Genomic DNA, 15,803 nt, shown 5'->3' with positions numbered 1-15,803 from the left:
CCCGCACCCCGGGCAGTGCCCGCTCGCGCCGGCCCGGGCAGCCGGCCCCGCCGTTCCTCTCCCCGCCGGCGGGGGGCGCTGCGGAGCGCGGGGCCGCGCGGGGCCCGGGAGCACTTCCTGTCCCGCGCCGTGCTGTTCCGGGGCGGGCGGGAAGGCGGAAGCGCCGTCTCGATGGTGCGCGGCGGCCGCCGGCTCCGCGCTCACGATGGCGGCGGCGGGAGCCGGCCCGGAGAAGCTGCTCCCTCCGACCCTGCTCAGCTTCTTCATCTACAGCCCCCCGCTGGGGCCCAAGGAGGGAGAGGTACCGGCGGGGGCGCGGCCCGGTGCGGGCGGAGCTCCGGCCCGGCCTCGGCTGCCGCAGGCGGCTCCGGGGCGGCTCTGCCGGCCCTCCCCGGGGCCGGGGCCGCACGGAGCGTCCCGGGCGGAGCGGCGATCGCTGGGCGGGACGGGAGGAGCGAGAACGGGACTGGGCAGCGCCTGGGGCTCGGGTGTCTGCGGTGCGGCCGCGCGCTGCCGGTCTGTGCCCCGGACCGGCGCAGCGGTAACGGCGGTGTTTCCAACAGTCGCGTCAATGGGCTGCGCGGCCGCTGTGGGTAACGCGCGGTGCGTGCGGTAACCGTGAGTTTGGTACGTTCCGAACAGAACAGCCTGTTATGTGCTCGGTAATGACGTGGGCGATGAGGCCGGGCGGTGTCCCCTCCGCGGGGCCCGCGCGGGACGCTGCTGCTGCGCCGCGGTCAGCGCTGCCGGGAACCGGGGGCTCCGCGGGGTCGGCTGGGCCGGAAAAGCCCCGCGCGGTCGGCGGGGCCGGCAGCGGAGGGCGCGGCGCTGCGGGCCGGCAGCTGCCCCTCGGGAGCGGCCGTGCGTGGGCCGGCAGCTGCCCCTCGGGAGCGGCCGTGCGTGGGCCGGCAGCTGCCCCTCGGGAGCGGCCGTGCGTGGGCCGGCAGCTGCCCCTCGGGAGCGGGCCGTGCGTGGGCCGGCAGCTGCCCCTCGGGAGCGGGCGCGTCCCGCGCTGTGGGGCCCGGGTGCAAACCGAAGCCGCCGAAGCGCGGGGCCGCGAGCCCAGCCCCTGCGGGCCGGAGAGCCGCAGACAGCCGGTGTGCGCGGCGCGGCCGGAGCCCCCGCCCGCCCGAGCGCGGCCGTAGGGGATGGAGGCGGCTGCTCCTGGAGTGCAAGGCTGAGGGGTAATGGAAGAAGTGCCAGCAAGAGACATTCTGATGCGATAGCAAACAAAGTTCTTCGCAGTGAAGTGGTCAGACAGCAGAGCGGGCCTGGAAATGGTGTGGAATCTCCGTCTTTGGAGATACTCAGACCTTGACTGGCCAAGGGCTTGAGCCATCTGAGCTGGCTCTGAGCCGGCTCTGAGGCCAGCCTTGCTTTGACCTGCTGTAGGTGACGAGGGCCTCTGATTTCGGTAGCTGGGGAATTTATAAAGCATTTTGAGATATCTGGGGATGGCCAGCTGCTAAAGTGTGGTTAAATGCGCCTTTTATCCGCTTTACAGAAGCCCATTTAGGTACAAGATAAAATTCTGCCTAAGAAATTAAGGGATTAAAGTAAAAAAACAAGCAAACAATGAACTTACTGTTCTTTAACTCTGGTTCTGTTAAATGCATTTGCTTTGATTCTTCTTCAAATTTTAGGAAGAAAAGAAGATTCTCTTCTATCACCCAAACGAAGTAGAGAAGAATGAAAAAATTAGAAATGTGGGCCTATGTGAAGCTATAGTACAATTCACAAGGTGTGAAGCCTCATTGCATGGCTCCTTGTATTAGCACAAACCCTCTATTTTAAATTTCCCAGACATATGTTTTCTTTCTGTGTGTATAAATATCTATGTCTACATATATGTTTTCCTTCCAGGACCTTTAGTCCAACAAAACCTGCAAAATCCCTGCATACGCAGAAGAATAGACAATTTTTCCATGAGCCCGAAGAAAACTTCTGGATGGTCATGGTACGTATGCACGTGATATGCATATTTCTAAAACACCATGTCGCAGCGTTCTCAATGCATTCTGCATTGGCTAATAGCAGCCTGTTCCACTTTCCAGGTCGTACGGAATCCCATAGTAGAAAAACACAAAGATGGAAAGCCAGCCTATGAATATCAGGAAGACGAATTACTGGTAATAAAATATCTTAGTTTGATTCCTCTTGAATTGTTGCCAAATTGACTATCTATCTATCTCCATAAATGGAAAAAGGGCAAAGCATTTTTCAATAAAGCCTAAAGAAGAGCAAGATAGAGAATTATCCAGAAGCCATTGGTGAAATTACAGCTGTGAGACTTTTAGCTTGGAATAGGTGACTGTTTCTTAGGATCTCTTTGTTTAATAAAGTTATTGCGGGATTTTAAATGTATGTATTTTTATTCGGTTTAAGTGTGCATATTACTAGTTTCTTAAGACTGCTAGTAATCTTTGAGCTGTTTGTTTTCCAGATTATTGGCATAACTATTGTGGGATTTCTTGTCCAAACTGCAGCACCATTAGGTCATTTTAGTTGTATACAGGAAGGTATTTGGGCAGCTGGGATAATACTGAAAAAGCTGGTTGTTCATGGTGCCTCCATTCATTGCAGCGTGCGTTAGTTCTGTTCTGTTCCTCACTGTGTTCTAAGGAAAGGGCTGGTGTAACAGGCACCCTGTTTCGCTAGACAAACAAGAAAATAGTCCTTCCTTCGTCTGGCCCCATAGAAACATCTGTGGTGTCCCACCTCCTTTAGCCTTGGCCTTGGATGAAGAGCAGTCTAGTCGGAAATATATTAATTTTCACTGAGTACTGGCCTTAGGGAAAAGTATTTGTAACCGGTATCTTGTGCACGAGTTAATAAAGCGCTCTTGGTATTAAATGTAAGGGGGAAAGGGATTCCCCCTTTATTGAAACTGTACTTTTAAAGTACAAAGAATTTCTAGATGCTGACTGAAAACGCTATTTAACTTCTCAGAGATCCATTTCTCTAATTTGTGTGTTTGCTGGCTCTTTGAAAACATACGTTATGTGTAGCTCACCCAAAGTATTTGGCAGTCTGGCTCTGCTTACACTAACGCCGTGCTCTGTTTTGCGCAGGACAAGGTGTACAGCTCGGTCCTGCAGCAGTGCTACAGCATGTACAAGGTAGCGTCAACAGCAACGGCTCCTCTCGTGGGCAGAGGAAGAGATCTCGCGGTGCCGTCGGGACGTGCAAGCTCATCAGTGCTCTGGCGTTGTCTCATTACTGCCGTCTGCTCTCTTACAGCACTGCAGTGGTGTTGGTAGAAAAGTAAAGCTTTTGCAGTTACCTGTGCTGGTTCACTAGAAGGCTCTTGTTTTTACAATAAGCTGATTTCTGTGAAGTCCAGATTTCTTGTGTGGGCAGTCACACTACTAAGTATTTGACTTTAATGGCATTAGATATTGAAACAATACTGATAAAGGCCATCAGTCTGGCTTCTGCAAAGCAAGAGCATGAGATACTTAAGTAACACAGATAAAGAATTTAGTTTCCTTCTCTATCTACATCTGCTTCTACCGACATATATACCTGGACGCTGCAAATCCGAGAGGGTTTTTTCAATAAAGAAGGGGTACATTTGCATCTTTGTGGAGCTCAGATACTGAGAAGCTGTATTGTAATTTAGCTATATTCATGGCCAGGTTATAAGAAAATATTGTAAGTGATTACCCAACTGACTGACTTTGATTTTTTTTTCCATTTAACTCTTAGCTTTTCAATGGCACGTTCCTGAAAGCCATGGAAGACGGAGGCGTCAAAGTTCTAAAGGAGAGACTGGAGAAATTCTTCCATCGGGTAAGACCTTATTTTTCAGGCACATACAGTGGGGAAATAAAATGCAAAAATCTTGAAGTGGCTTTAACTGTAAAGCACAGGCAGTGGGAAAGGTGCAGTAGCAACACAAGAAGTCTGGTTACTAATTTTGTCAAATGCTTCCTGCTGATGCGGGAGGTTCTTTAAATGGAGTTGAGCCCCAGCAGGATTATGGCTTGATGGAGCAGCTTAGCTCTTGGACATTTTTTCTGATGGAATCATGTTCATTCTGTGGAAGTTCTGCTTTAACGTTTGAGTGGGTGAGCGTGAGGACAGTCTGTGCAGACCTGTTTGAGTAACTGTGGCAGGACCCTTCAGGTTGGAAGGAATGTGGAGGGGTCCTGGGCCTCCGCTCAGAGCCGGGGAACGCTGGACTGCGCTGGACTGCGCAGGCGTTGGCTGGTGGAGTCTTGGCAACATCTGGGGCTGGAGAGCAGATGCCACAGCTGCATGCACAGAGTTCAGTCCCGCAGTACTATGAAGTAATGGGTAGTAGTAATTTTTAACTTCCTCCCCCTGCTCTGCCCCCCATGTGGAATTAGTAGTCATGCTTGATAAGGTTTCAGGAAATAGTGCCTTGGTTATAACTAGTCTTCAGAATTTAATTTCAATCTTTAAAATCAAATGTTCTGGTGAAAGGATGGAAGGCAAAACCTGTTTCTGAGCAATAAATCAAATATTATTCGGGTATTTTTCACATGAAGTAACTGACTGAGTAGTCGTGTCTGGCGGAATGTTGAGTTCCTGCACAAAAAGTGTCACCAAGGAGCTTTACAAGGTGGCAGCCAAGTGTCTTCTGCCCCCGTTGTTCTCGTGCGCACGGAAGGAAGCAGAGGACCGCGCTCAGCAGCTAATTCTGCTGCGGCGGAGCTGTGGATACTGGTATCTCTGATAGTGATGGCATGTAGACACTTTGCTAGTGTTTAAAATGTTGTTCTAGTAAGTTGTTAAAACAGCCGGACGTTGGGACGGTGAAGAGCAGCACAGCTGGTTTGATTTTAGGACGGCCTTCGCTTGCGGGCTGTGGAGGGTTGTTTGCTTTTCTTCTGCGAGGCTGTTGTGGGCTCCAGAGTGAACACCGTTGGCACAAGGACTGTTTGGTTTGCTGTTGTATGCGTCCGTCTACACTAAGCTAAAAAACAGAGCATGGCAAAAAGGGAAGTAGTAGATTTTTATATTTAAAACGTTGTTTTTCTTTGAAGTTCCTAATGAAGATAAAGCAGTGATTGCTATAGATTTGTATAACAGAAAGAAATCCAAGGAAAAGTTGTTTCTCCGGGGAATTAGGGATGCTCAAGAAGCTGGGTCTGTCTAAGCCCGTTGGAGGCTGGCCCCGCGGTGCCGGCGGGCTCGGCCGGCGCTGACCGACCACGACCCGCGGCAGAGACCACATCTGTCGGACCGTGTGTCTGCGTTCACCTGTTTCTCTGGCAGTGTGGAGTGACCGCAGAGGGAGCTGTGGGTAACTCATCTTTCACGGAGCACAGCATTTGATAACGCAGCTGAAATCTGTGGGTAGAGCTTACAGTCCATCAAGAGAGAATGATGGGAATTAGCTTTTCACATTGGAAGCTAATGGATTTAGCTGCTAATATTTCCAGAATGTTCTGAAACTGAATATTACTGAGACTCCTTCCTTGTGTCTAGTCTGAATCTCTCTCTTTCCGTTGAAAACCATTACCCCTTGTCCTGTCACTACAGGTCTGTCCCCACATGAAGGAGTGTGTCATATGAGCAGAACTGGAAGGGGTTTGTGGGGCTTTTTTGATTATTAGTGTAGATTACTGGGGATTAGACTTGAATTTGACATTTAAATCTACACATTGGAAGCTTTCTGAGTTCTGTAAAACAACTGTCATTCTTTCTTAGTACTTGCAGACGCTGCATTTACAGTCCTGTGATCTGCTGGATGTGTTCTGTGGAATCAGCTTCTTTCCACTGGATAAAATGACTTACTTGAAAATTCAGTCATTTATTAATAGGATGGAAGAAAGCCTGAACATAGTCAAGTATACAGCATTCCTCTACAACGACCAACTTATCTGGTAGGTACTTCAGTTTCTCATCCTATTAACAAGTGCCATAACAGCAAAGCTTCTGAGTTAGTGAGTTACATGAAAATGAGAAGACCGAAGGGTGCGATGAGCGGTGTGCAAGAAAGGCCCTGGCCTCTGGCTTTCGTGTCTGACCGGACCCGGCGCTCACTGCCCAGCCGGCCCGAGGAGCAGCTGGAGGAGCGCCCGTGTCCTTCCGTCGCACGGAGCCTCCTGCATACGCACAGGGTCCTCTGCAGGACCTCTCAGTAGAGAAGGTTCATTACGTGATTCTTCTCTACATGGTTATGAACCAGAAAGCTGCAGTGATTGTGAAGAGTTCCACTTTTAAGTGGACTTCAGAATAGAAAACTTGATCTTTGTGTGTTTAAATGTTGTTTCTATTTCTCTTCTGGTTTACAGCTAATTTAGATGTGGTTTGTATTTAGCAAATAAACTAACATTTTATAAAAATGAATGTTCTGGGATTTAATCTGAGACATGGAACTGTTGCTGCCCGAGTCTGGTATGTGCTTTGCCTGAGTTTTGGTTAGAGGAAGTGTTGGATCTGAACTGCCGCACAAACACCACTTGTGCTTCTTTTCCTCCCTGATGCTACAGGAGTGGATTGGAACAGGATGACATGAGAATTTTGTACAAATATCTCACGACATCTCTCTTTCCAAGGCACATGGAGCCCGAGGTAGGGTAGTTGGGTTTTTGGGGGGTGGGGATGGAGGCTGTTGTTGCTTTTAGTTTTTGTGTTTGCTTGGGGTTTTTTTGTTCTTCCTGTTTATCTGGTACCACTAAGGGCTAAAATACCAAAAAGGAATAGGTCTCTTTCCCTCTTCCCCCCTTAAATTCTGAGATTTATTGCTTTTGGGGCGCTTTACCTAAAGTCTGTAGTATTTGCACCTAGTGCTCACAATATGAATTGTGCTGGTCATTTAAACGTGTGATATTGGTAGGAAATGACCGAACGCCGGTACGTGGTGGCTGCTCGGTGCTGCAGATGAGTCACCGCGGCCCAAGGGCTGGTGCAGCGTGCGGTGCCGCGACACCACCTGCACTTGGCTCGTGCTCCAGAAGCTACGTTTTTAAATTAATAAAGGCAAAAGCAGGATGGCCTGTTCTATCAGCACCTCTTACACTTTAGCTTTACCTCCTTCATGTTACACACGTATAGATCTTCAGGAGTCTGCATGTCTGCAAATGGTTTGCTTTGATTTGAAGAGCTCTCAGCTACTTTTTGTGTGTGTGTTCTTGTCGCTCAGTTAGCAGGAAGAGATTCTCCAATACGTGCGGAAATGCCAGGAAACCTGCAGCACTATGGCAGGTAGCTCTCGTTCACTGTCACCACCTACTGCTGCTTCCCTCGAGGGCAGAACGTTTGGGAGGAGAACCTGTATTTTGAGAGCACATTCCACACACCGCCCACGGTAGAAGGTCACACAGTAGTTCGTGCAATATAACACTTGACCTCTGGGAAAAAAGAGAAGAGGCTTCGTTAACATTACCATGCATTTATTTTTCTTCCCCACTGTTCCTGATGTACTGCATGAAAAATTCTGAAGTGCTCGGGTCATTTCTTTTCAGTCGGGCACTTCAGACAAAGGTGTGGATTTAACCTAGCGATTTATCTACTCCTTTTTCCTCTGTATTGAGCATGTCACAGTGGGGAATTCTGTACTTAAACAGCTGGGCAACGTTATTTTGAACAGTTGTGGGGTTGGACATGTTTCTTTAATCGCGGTCATTCCTCTTGCCTGATTTATTGTATTCTGGGATCCCGGCACTGGGACGCGCTCCGTTTCCACCCCCACAAGTTTCTGTGCTTCTGATGCACCTGTTGTACACAGAACTCGTGTGAAGGTTCTGTTGGAAAGCAGAGTGCTTGCCCAGCAGCAACAAACAATGGGGTTTTACAGACAGTCACAACTTGACCGTCAAAATAGTTGCGGTGCTGTTCCTTTGACGATCTGCACAGTTTATTTCCTTGGCAGCATTCTGGCTTTCTGGTTCTGTAACTCTTTAGAGCTTATATGCAAATAATACTCGGAAATGTAAGAGTGTTATGACGATATATAAAGGGCTCCACACCTCTCTAGAGAGCTGAACGCTCCTATTCAAATACATTCATGCATGCAAGTATGTGCTGGTTTAAAAACATCTGCTAAAGAGGAAAAACTGAAATATAAGACTTCAACACACCTGACCTATTATTTTATAGGTTTCTTACTGGACCTTTAAATCTTAATGATCCAGAAGCAAAATGCCGTTTCCCAAAAATATTCGTTAACACTGATGACACTTACGAAGAGCTTCATTTAATTGTTTATAAGGTATTACATTTTTCTCTGCAATTATTCCACAAAATTAGGAATCTATATAGTGTAAGGATGACAATGATGTGAAATACTTAGGAACTGTGTAAAGAGATGCGTTGGTATGTCCAGGTTAAAGCAAGAGACAGAAAACTGGTGTTTCTAGCAACAAGCTTTTAAAGTCTGAATCTCTTTTCCCCCCATCCCACGCCCTCCCCAAACAACCAGCTGTTCTATTAAAGCAAAATACCAGCCTACAGTTACTTTAGGTGGTTTCATACCTGGCTTTATGTAGCATTAATCAATAAAAGAAACAAAAAAACATTAAATGAAATGCAAGTTGCTTGCCGACATTTATCCTTGCAAAAAATCCTTTCTTAGCAAATTTTACCTTTCCCCTACAAGTTAAAAACTGTTAACAGGACTGAAGTTTGAAATCATAACTACCCTGTGTTGTGCGGGGTTGCACAGAGGTTATCCTATTGAAGCACTGCCTTTGAACTTTATTTAATGTGACTGTTGTGCCTCGTGACCTCACTGACGTGTCGTCATTTGTTGGAGGTAGTGGAGGTGACCTGCTGTAAATGCTTTGTTTCTTGTTCCAGGCCATGAGTGCAGCGGTCTGCTTTATGATCGATGGTGAGTACCTGGCCAAGCCATAGTAAGTACAAAACGCTATTACATGCCACTTGTTTTACTCTTGAAAATACTCATGTTAATTTGTTATTTGAGTTTGTTCTTCACAAGTGCTTTTATCAGTCTTGATTTCTGTGCCAGTGGTATAAGTAACTCAACTTGCACAGTAAAATGACTAAATATTGCCACAATTAGCCGTGCACTCTCAAAATCATCCGTAAGGTTATAATTAAGACAGAAAATTGTCCAGGACTCTCACCTGTTGAAAGAAAACTGAAACTCTGTACGTTCAACCTCTCCCTTTTCTTTGCCTTCCACCAAGCCTCAATTCCTCCTACGCTGGAGTTTTGCCGTAAACTGGACAGTATTGTTGGGCCTCAGCTCACCGTGTTAGCATCAGACATATGTGAACAATACAACATCAACAAGAGGATATCAGGGTTCGTACCACGTTTCTGCTCCTGCTGCAATCCCTTGTTAGTTGGTTAAAAAGTAGGTTTAATGAACTGCTTAAATAATGGTAACATGAGCCCAAATGTCGAAAGCATTGCATTAACTGTGTGCTTTAAATGATGTTTATCTACCTTCCTGCATCTTAGGCATTTAAAAAGGGCCTGTTGTTGCATATTTAGGTCTCCCTGAAGTAACAACATACACATTATTTATTTAGGAATGAAGTTTTATTATGTGGCTGCTGAAACCTTTTTCCTCTATGTGCATAATTGTTGCAGAAAAAAATCATGTCAATATTAAGATAAATGTCCCTCTTTTTGCCATTCTGCGTCCTGACCCCCAGCTGTGAGTGGAACACTGAGGTGCAGGAGGCGGAACTCCAGGCTTTGTTCCTCACGTGTGAACACGTGTGCGCTGGGGAGCTCAGGTGGCTGCGTGTGCAGAACAGGTGGAGCTGGGCAGCCCCAGCGGCAGCGCAGCCTCCCGTGCTGTCCTGCTGCAGAAGCAGCAGTTCCTGCAGAACCTTAACTGCCGTTCTATGTCACTGTTCTTGAGGAAGACGGAATCTCGTGTTCACAAGTAGCCCCTGGGTTAGTCGAACATTGGAGTTTGGAAAACAAAAACAAGAAATATCATGGTGTTTGTGCCCACGTCCTTTGCGCTGGTTTCCTGTGACTTCTGCTTTTACCTTCTGCTGTTCTGTGTGATGCACAAAACGAAGGGTGTTTTTCACACCAAGTGGACACTGGCAGCACCGGCTCCCGGTGTGGCCTTGGACACAGTGTGTGTAACCCTGAGCTCCGGCTGCAAATCCAAAAGGAAAACGAAGGTCTAGATACTAGAACCATCTGTGTTTAACAGTTTGAAATGGGATTTTAGTAAGCGGATTATCTGGTTACAATGCAAGTTTTACAGTTCGAGTACTCTCTTCAGGAACTGCTGCCTCTTGAAGTGGTGCCCTGTATAGTGAGGAAGAACCTCTTACTGTTTCTATTTTGCAGGACTAAGGTGAGGGCTTGAGGGGCACAACAGGTGAAACGAGAAAGGATGTTCATGCTTTGGAAAAATACGCTTCTTTTAGAACTATAGCTGACTTGCCATTAAATTGTATCAAATTTTAGATAGATCTGTTAGTTGGGGAAGCCAGAACAGCATCGCACATGGCAGCGAAAGAGGAATGAACCAAAGATAGGTGTGTGAGTGAACTTGCTGAGGGGTAGCACGCCAGATCAGCAGCATCGCAGGGTATACAACAGGATACGCTTGAAATTGTGCCAAACTACTAAATCATTCAACTTGGTTTTTCTAATGTCATCCGGGACTGGCTTTGGCAGCTTTACCGGTTTTAAAGTTTCATGCCGTGGTGTCCTGAGACCGTGATACAGTTTCTTGACACCGGTGCGTGTGGGTGACACAGAGCAAGGGGATCCAGTTGTTTGCCAGGGCGAGTGGTGTCATCAGTTATCTCCCTGGCTAAATAATACATGGCCTCAAGGACCAGCTGCTAGAGCTGGTTTTTGCCAGTCTGAATTTGTTGTGACTTCTACCAAAACTACAGCTCTGACAGATCCTATATGAACTTAATAAAAGAAATGGAAGAGACCACCAAGGCAGGAGTTTGAAAATAGTCTCTTGATTGGCCCACACAAACGATGGGGGGAAGAATGATTTCTTTTGATTGTAACAAATAGCAAAGACGTGAGTGGAAGGTGACTTCGGAGTCAAATTAAAGACCTAGGATCCATTCAGAGCAGACCAGACTGGCACGGGGGAGCAAGGAAACAGAATGGGGACAGAGAAAGAGCAGCTCATTAGAAAAATGCAGACTGCTCGTGGGCAGTGGGACAAGGCCTTCGACTCCCTGTGTCTGTTTACCAGACACTGAGAGCACAAGGGTTGGTTTGGCAGGCTTGCCTTTTTTTAAAGTGTTAAAATGAAGTTCGATTGTACCACAAGACTTAGTGCATTATACTTGGTCTCTTCAGTGGTAACTTCGGGATGTCTGAGCACGCTTTGCATGGCTGTTCTCTGTGCAGCCTGCGCTTACACAACGTGTCCGTGGTCACAAGTACGTGGTTTTTAAAATCTTCCTAGGGCTGAGAAGGAGCCTCAGTTTAAGTTTATCTATTTCAATCACATGAACCTGGCAGAGAAAAGTACCATTCACATGAGGAAAACACCCAGCGTATCACTTGCATCGGTTCACCCTGACCTCATGAAGATTCTCGGTGACATCAACAGTGACTTCTCCAGGTAATGCTTAACTATTAACTAGTCTGTAACTCCTCCTGTCAGGTAGATCTTTCCAAATGAGTGAAGCTTTCACGTCTTTTTGTTCACAGATGGCTATTCATAGCTCTGTGAGATAAATGGTGTAACATGGGTCACATTTGGTATTTTGTGTTGGTTTAGAAGTAATCTGTCTTAAACAAAACTTCTCTTGTCCTTTTAAAAATAATTTAAAGAAGGGCCAGAGCCTCTATCCAAGAAAATATCTATTTGAAGCTTCAGAGTACCTGTAACAAACTGAGACGGGACATGAGCATAGTGGTTTTGCACTTGAGTCTGTCTGATCTCTGCATCAGGAAGGACAGGGAGCCGTGCTGTGCCCGTGCTGCGCGCTGCTGGAACAGCGGTGCCCGCAGTGCGTGAAACGCGCGTCGCAGCTACGACAGAGCCCTAACTGCCTTTTGTCAGTGGGTAGCGCGCGTCACTATAAAAATGGATAAAGAACATGAAAATGCTGAATGATTGTGATGTCTGGAACTCTAATTAGCAACTAGCAACTTTTCCACTACTCAAGGCCAAGGTTTTCATTTTTCTGTGAAAGAAAAAATAATATTTCATCATAGTGTGGAAGTACTGGGTTAGTGACAGCTTTATGTAATGTATCGAGCTGCTGAGCATGGTTAGTTCTAGGTTTAACGATTTCCACATGTGAAAGTTTAGTATCACCACACCGTCCACGACCTCCACGAACTGGGCGCTGTGCAGCGCGTCGGCGCTCTGGGTGCGTTCACAGCACGGAAGGGTTTGGCCGATGCACAACCTAATGATGTCCTCATCTGGGGATGTCACTGTCCTAAGCAGCCACTTATGAAGCCTTTATCCTGCATGGCTGAATTATGCCTAATTAGTGTTCGGAGTCTCTCTTTGCACAGCCACAAGAATTTATGACATTAAGCTGTCCTAATGATTACAAATAAAGTTGTTGAAGGAAGAGGAACTTGCTGCCACCTGCTTTACTCTAAAAAATCTCTTTCAGAGCTGATGAAGATGAGGAAATTATTGTGAAGGCAATGAGCGATTACTGGGTAGTTGGGAAAAAGTCTGACCAGCGAGAACTGTATGTTATTTTGAATCAGAAAAACGCAAATCTGATTGAAGTTAATGGTAAGGATTGCTCTTTATTACCTTTAAGTACAGTTATTACTAAAATGTATGTCCCTGGAGAAGTAATAAAATCCATGTCTCAAGAACTAGAGAGAGGGATGGATCTGTGCCAGACGGGTCGGTTTGCGCTGGGTTTCAGCCTGCCTTCTGCCCGCTGCGGCAGAACACCGTAAATATTCAGCAGACATTCTAAATCATTCATCAGTCATTCTTCCTCCTTCAAATAACAGAGAGCTCTGTGAGCTTAATTTAGGAGTAATTAATGAAGTGTATTACAGGTGACAGCTGAACATATTTACATCTGAGTTAGGTTTTTATTTGTCAGTGATCCATGAGTAAGTTACTTATACATAATGTCTGTCCTGTCAGTGATGCTCATTCCTTTGTTCTCTGGTTTCTAATGCTGTTTTGAGAATTATTTACTATGGCTAAGAGTGCAAATTAACATTAAAATGCAATAAGCTTATAAACGGACTAACAGAAATGGCAGTTTGAGTCTTACTTGCAGCAATTTTAGGGCGCTCTTTTAATAGGACGCAACATGCTCATTGGGATGATGGGAAAGAAAGCTATGCCAAGACTGCAGCCTGGCCGCCTCCACTGTAGAACGGGGAATGAGCTGCGTAACTTGCAGTGGTTTCCGATTTGTCTTTCAGGGTCAAACCTGCCATACAGAAACAGTAAATGAGTGTTTCTGTGCCTGATAAACTGAGGGAGTTCTGCTTCCCTCAAAGTGGTGTCTGCCAAACAGCACAAAGCAAAAGCTTTGCTGACTTGATCTATTGTCTCAGGCCACACTAATCCCTCCTCCCCCGCCGAGGGGTCACAGTGTCTGAGTCTTGTGCTGTTGCAGTACAAAAGTCCCACAGGATGAGGGACCCATCGCTCACACATCAGCACTTGGAACAAACTTTCAGACAGCGTGACGTGGCGGACTCGGTCGACTTCCTCTTACTGAAGACAGAATAAAATTCAATGTATTCCTACATTAGAAACTCCAAGGCATTTTCCTGGTTTAATTTAATTGCAGTGTTGTTGATGATCCCCAGGGCTTCTCTTGCAGAGGTTCTTATGAAATATACTGAGATAACTTTTTTCTTTTTTTTTTTTTTACAGAAGAAGTGAAGAAACTTTGTGCAACACAGTTTAATAATATTTTCTTCTTGGATTGATTTGCAAAGGGCTGATTTATTGAAGGTGTCAATGTCAGATACTTGTTCAACGTATGAAAAGTTATTAGTCATATTATTGACTGGAATAATGACAATAGTAAAGCAATACTTGCTTTGTAAGAATCAAATTTCTACTAAAATCTGTAAACTCTGACCGTAAAATTTTTAGATTTTAAAATGTTTATGTGCACAATAATTAAAAACCAGTCTGAATTCATCTGTACCATTCCATTCTAATATCGTTATGTGAATATTTTCCTGGAAAATAAAATTAATAATTGTTACACTTTTAAGGGCATCTTTGTCTTCACGTGTTCGTTTGCATCATCGCGTGATGTTCTGTTAATTTTCTACAATGTGAAACTAGACCAGCTACAAAAGATCCCTGAACAAAGACCTTCCCAGGTTGACCGGTTCCTTGCAGCTGCTGCTTCAGCCTGTTACGTTTTAGCTGCAGGTCAGGTACTGCCTTCTGCACCACTTTTGTTTAAAGGGTTACACTCGTGTAAATGACTGTATTCCTTCTCCCAAGCCCCTTGGCGTAAGAGCATTTCCCTCTGAAACCAGCGTGTCTTGTGCAAAGTTTTATTGTACTTGTATTTCAGACCTTACTGGCAATCCGGTTCTTTAGTTGTAGTGTTTTTCCTCCTTCCAGGAGTACTCACGTGAAGCGTCAGTAGTTCCATCAGAAGGCCGATCTCTTCTTTTTCCTTTTGCCAGCAGGTGCCTTGTTGCCAGCTGGCTGCGACCTGCCGGACGGCTCCTTCACCGCCGGCGCGTCAGGCTCCTCTGACTCCTTAGAATGTGCACTCTTGGAGTCTAACGCCTTTTCTGCCGCTTGCCTTTTTGCTTCTTCTGCTTCTCTTTCAGCAATAATTCTGAGGGAACAAAGTTTAGATTTAATGTACTGTAAGAGGGGGGAGGCAGATTTCTGCTGGCTGAGCAACTACAGCTGTATTCACAGTATGAGCAGGATAAACTGTCAGAACGTAGAGAAGCAGAAAATCTGTCTAGTTACCACTTCGAGTTTGCATTACACCATGCAAAAGATGTATGAACTGCTGTTACAATGAGCAGGGCTCAGGTGCCAGGGGAGATCAGAGTTAAGGGTTCTGTAACCTGAAAGCAGGCTGTATTTAGCGCTGCCACCAGTAACAGCAGTCACACAGCTTACATTCTGTATGTCCCTGGATGAGCTTGTTTTCCCAGTTATATTATGCTATTCTACTTTATTAAAGCACACTCCTCACTTTCCATAATTTTGTTAGTAGAAGAGATACCGGTACTTCAAGACAAGATACAACACTCACTTTGCCAGTTCCTCATCCTTGTTCTTTCTCAGCTCAGCTAATTCAGCATCACGTACTCGATTTTCTTTTATTTTCTCCACCAGCACCTCTTCATGCTGGTAGGCAGGAAAGAACTTAGTTGTAAAAAAGATTTGCATCTGACACATCCACAAACTACATTCCGCACCTTCTTCAGTTTTGGCTTCTGGTACATCTGCAATATGCAAATTAAATATGTTTAGTTAGCAGGGCACTTCTATTTCAAATGTGGTTTGTACTACACTACTTCAGATCTGTTAGTCTGCAATGGGAAAATCCGTTTTCTGTGTGGCACGGAACGTGACAACTGTGAGAAACTTGTAGCTGACGCACGCGAAAGGGGACGGATGGCCCTTCTCCGGGTCTTCAGAGGGATCTGTCCCTAGGAATGGCAACAAAGAACAGGAATGTCTTCTGCAGTAATCTGATGACAAGTCAGCATCCATGACTGTGCGCGAGGAACGGAGCAACAAACACGGCATGCGAGCAGCCGGCCGTCCCGGCTGTCGAACCAGGCTCGGGCAGTGCTGGTCCTGCAAGAAAATGTATTTTTTCAGCTCTGTAACTTTTCAGTCATCAGAGTCTGGGGAAAGAGCTGATGACCACACACAGATCCTCGTCCCCCGCTGTTCTTGGATGTGGGTTCTTCATCTG

General features: G+C 46.2%; 2 protein-coding genes across 7 annotated transcripts in view; one reads left to right on the top strand and one right to left on the bottom strand.

Moving 5' to 3' along the window:
* Positions 1 to 116: 116 nt before the first annotated feature.
* Positions 117 to 14,114, top strand: CCZ1 (CCZ1 homolog, vacuolar protein trafficking and biogenesis associated). 3 transcript variants are annotated; one of them, XM_082064352.1, is made up of 15 exons: positions 117 to 301; positions 1,644 to 1,741; positions 1,864 to 1,957; positions 2,055 to 2,129; positions 3,072 to 3,119; positions 3,709 to 3,792; positions 5,680 to 5,855; positions 6,465 to 6,546; positions 7,118 to 7,179; positions 8,074 to 8,185; positions 8,773 to 8,806; positions 9,126 to 9,243; positions 11,351 to 11,509; positions 12,522 to 12,649; positions 13,766 to 14,114. In XM_082064352.1, exons 1-15 carry the CDS (start codon positions 206 to 208, stop codon positions 13,819 to 13,821), a joined length of 1,422 nt encoding a protein of 473 aa, XP_081920478.1. In that variant the 5' UTR covers positions 117 to 205; the 3' UTR covers positions 13,822 to 14,114. The 3 variants fall into 3 exon arrangements, with proteins under 3 accessions (XP_081920478.1, XP_081920476.1, XP_081920477.1); XM_082064350.1 differs by having other exon boundaries at positions 119 to 301; positions 13,769 to 14,114; XM_082064351.1 differs by lacking the exons at positions 7,118 to 7,179; positions 8,074 to 8,185 and having other exon boundaries at positions 119 to 301.
* The window catches only part of RSPH10B (radial spoke head 10 homolog B), a 21,824-nt gene continuing 13,207 nt past the window's right edge, over positions 7,187 to 15,803 (bottom strand). For 3 of the 4 annotated variants that reach the window (XM_082064349.1, XM_082064346.1, XM_082064348.1), the window contains exons 19-20: positions 15,132 to 15,324; positions 13,911 to 14,699 (exon numbers count right to left, since the gene is read on the bottom strand). In XM_082064349.1, the coding sequence (XP_081920475.1) occupies positions 14,507 to 14,699; positions 15,132 to 15,324 (386 nt within the window). In that variant the 3' untranslated portion in view covers positions 13,911 to 14,506. Of the gene's footprint in view, positions 7,326 to 13,910; positions 14,700 to 15,131; positions 15,325 to 15,803 lie in introns of those variants that run through there. The other variant, XM_082064347.1, reaches the window with a different exon arrangement.

The sequence above is a fragment of the Streptopelia decaocto genome, assembly GCF_964273445.1.
Source record: "Streptopelia decaocto genome assembly, chromosome: 13".
NCBI lineage: Eukaryota > Metazoa > Chordata > Aves > Columbiformes > Columbidae > Streptopelia > Streptopelia decaocto.
Note: the sequence above shows the minus strand (reverse complement) of the source record. Positions and strands in the feature narration are given on the sequence as shown.

Excerpts from the sequence above, each read along its gene's own strand:
- CCZ1 (XM_082064352.1), top strand. The coding sequence starts at position 206 with ATGGCGGCGGCGGGAGCCGGCCCGGAGAAGCTGCTCCCTCCGACCCTG. Across the intron at positions 302-1,643 it reads TGGGGCCCAAGGAGGGAGAG|GAAGAAAAGAAGATTCTCTT; the intron begins GTACCGGCGGGG and ends TTCAAATTTTAG. Across the intron at positions 11,510-12,521 it reads ATCAACAGTGACTTCTCCAG|AGCTGATGAAGATGAGGAAA; the intron begins GTAATGCTTAAC and ends AATCTCTTTCAG.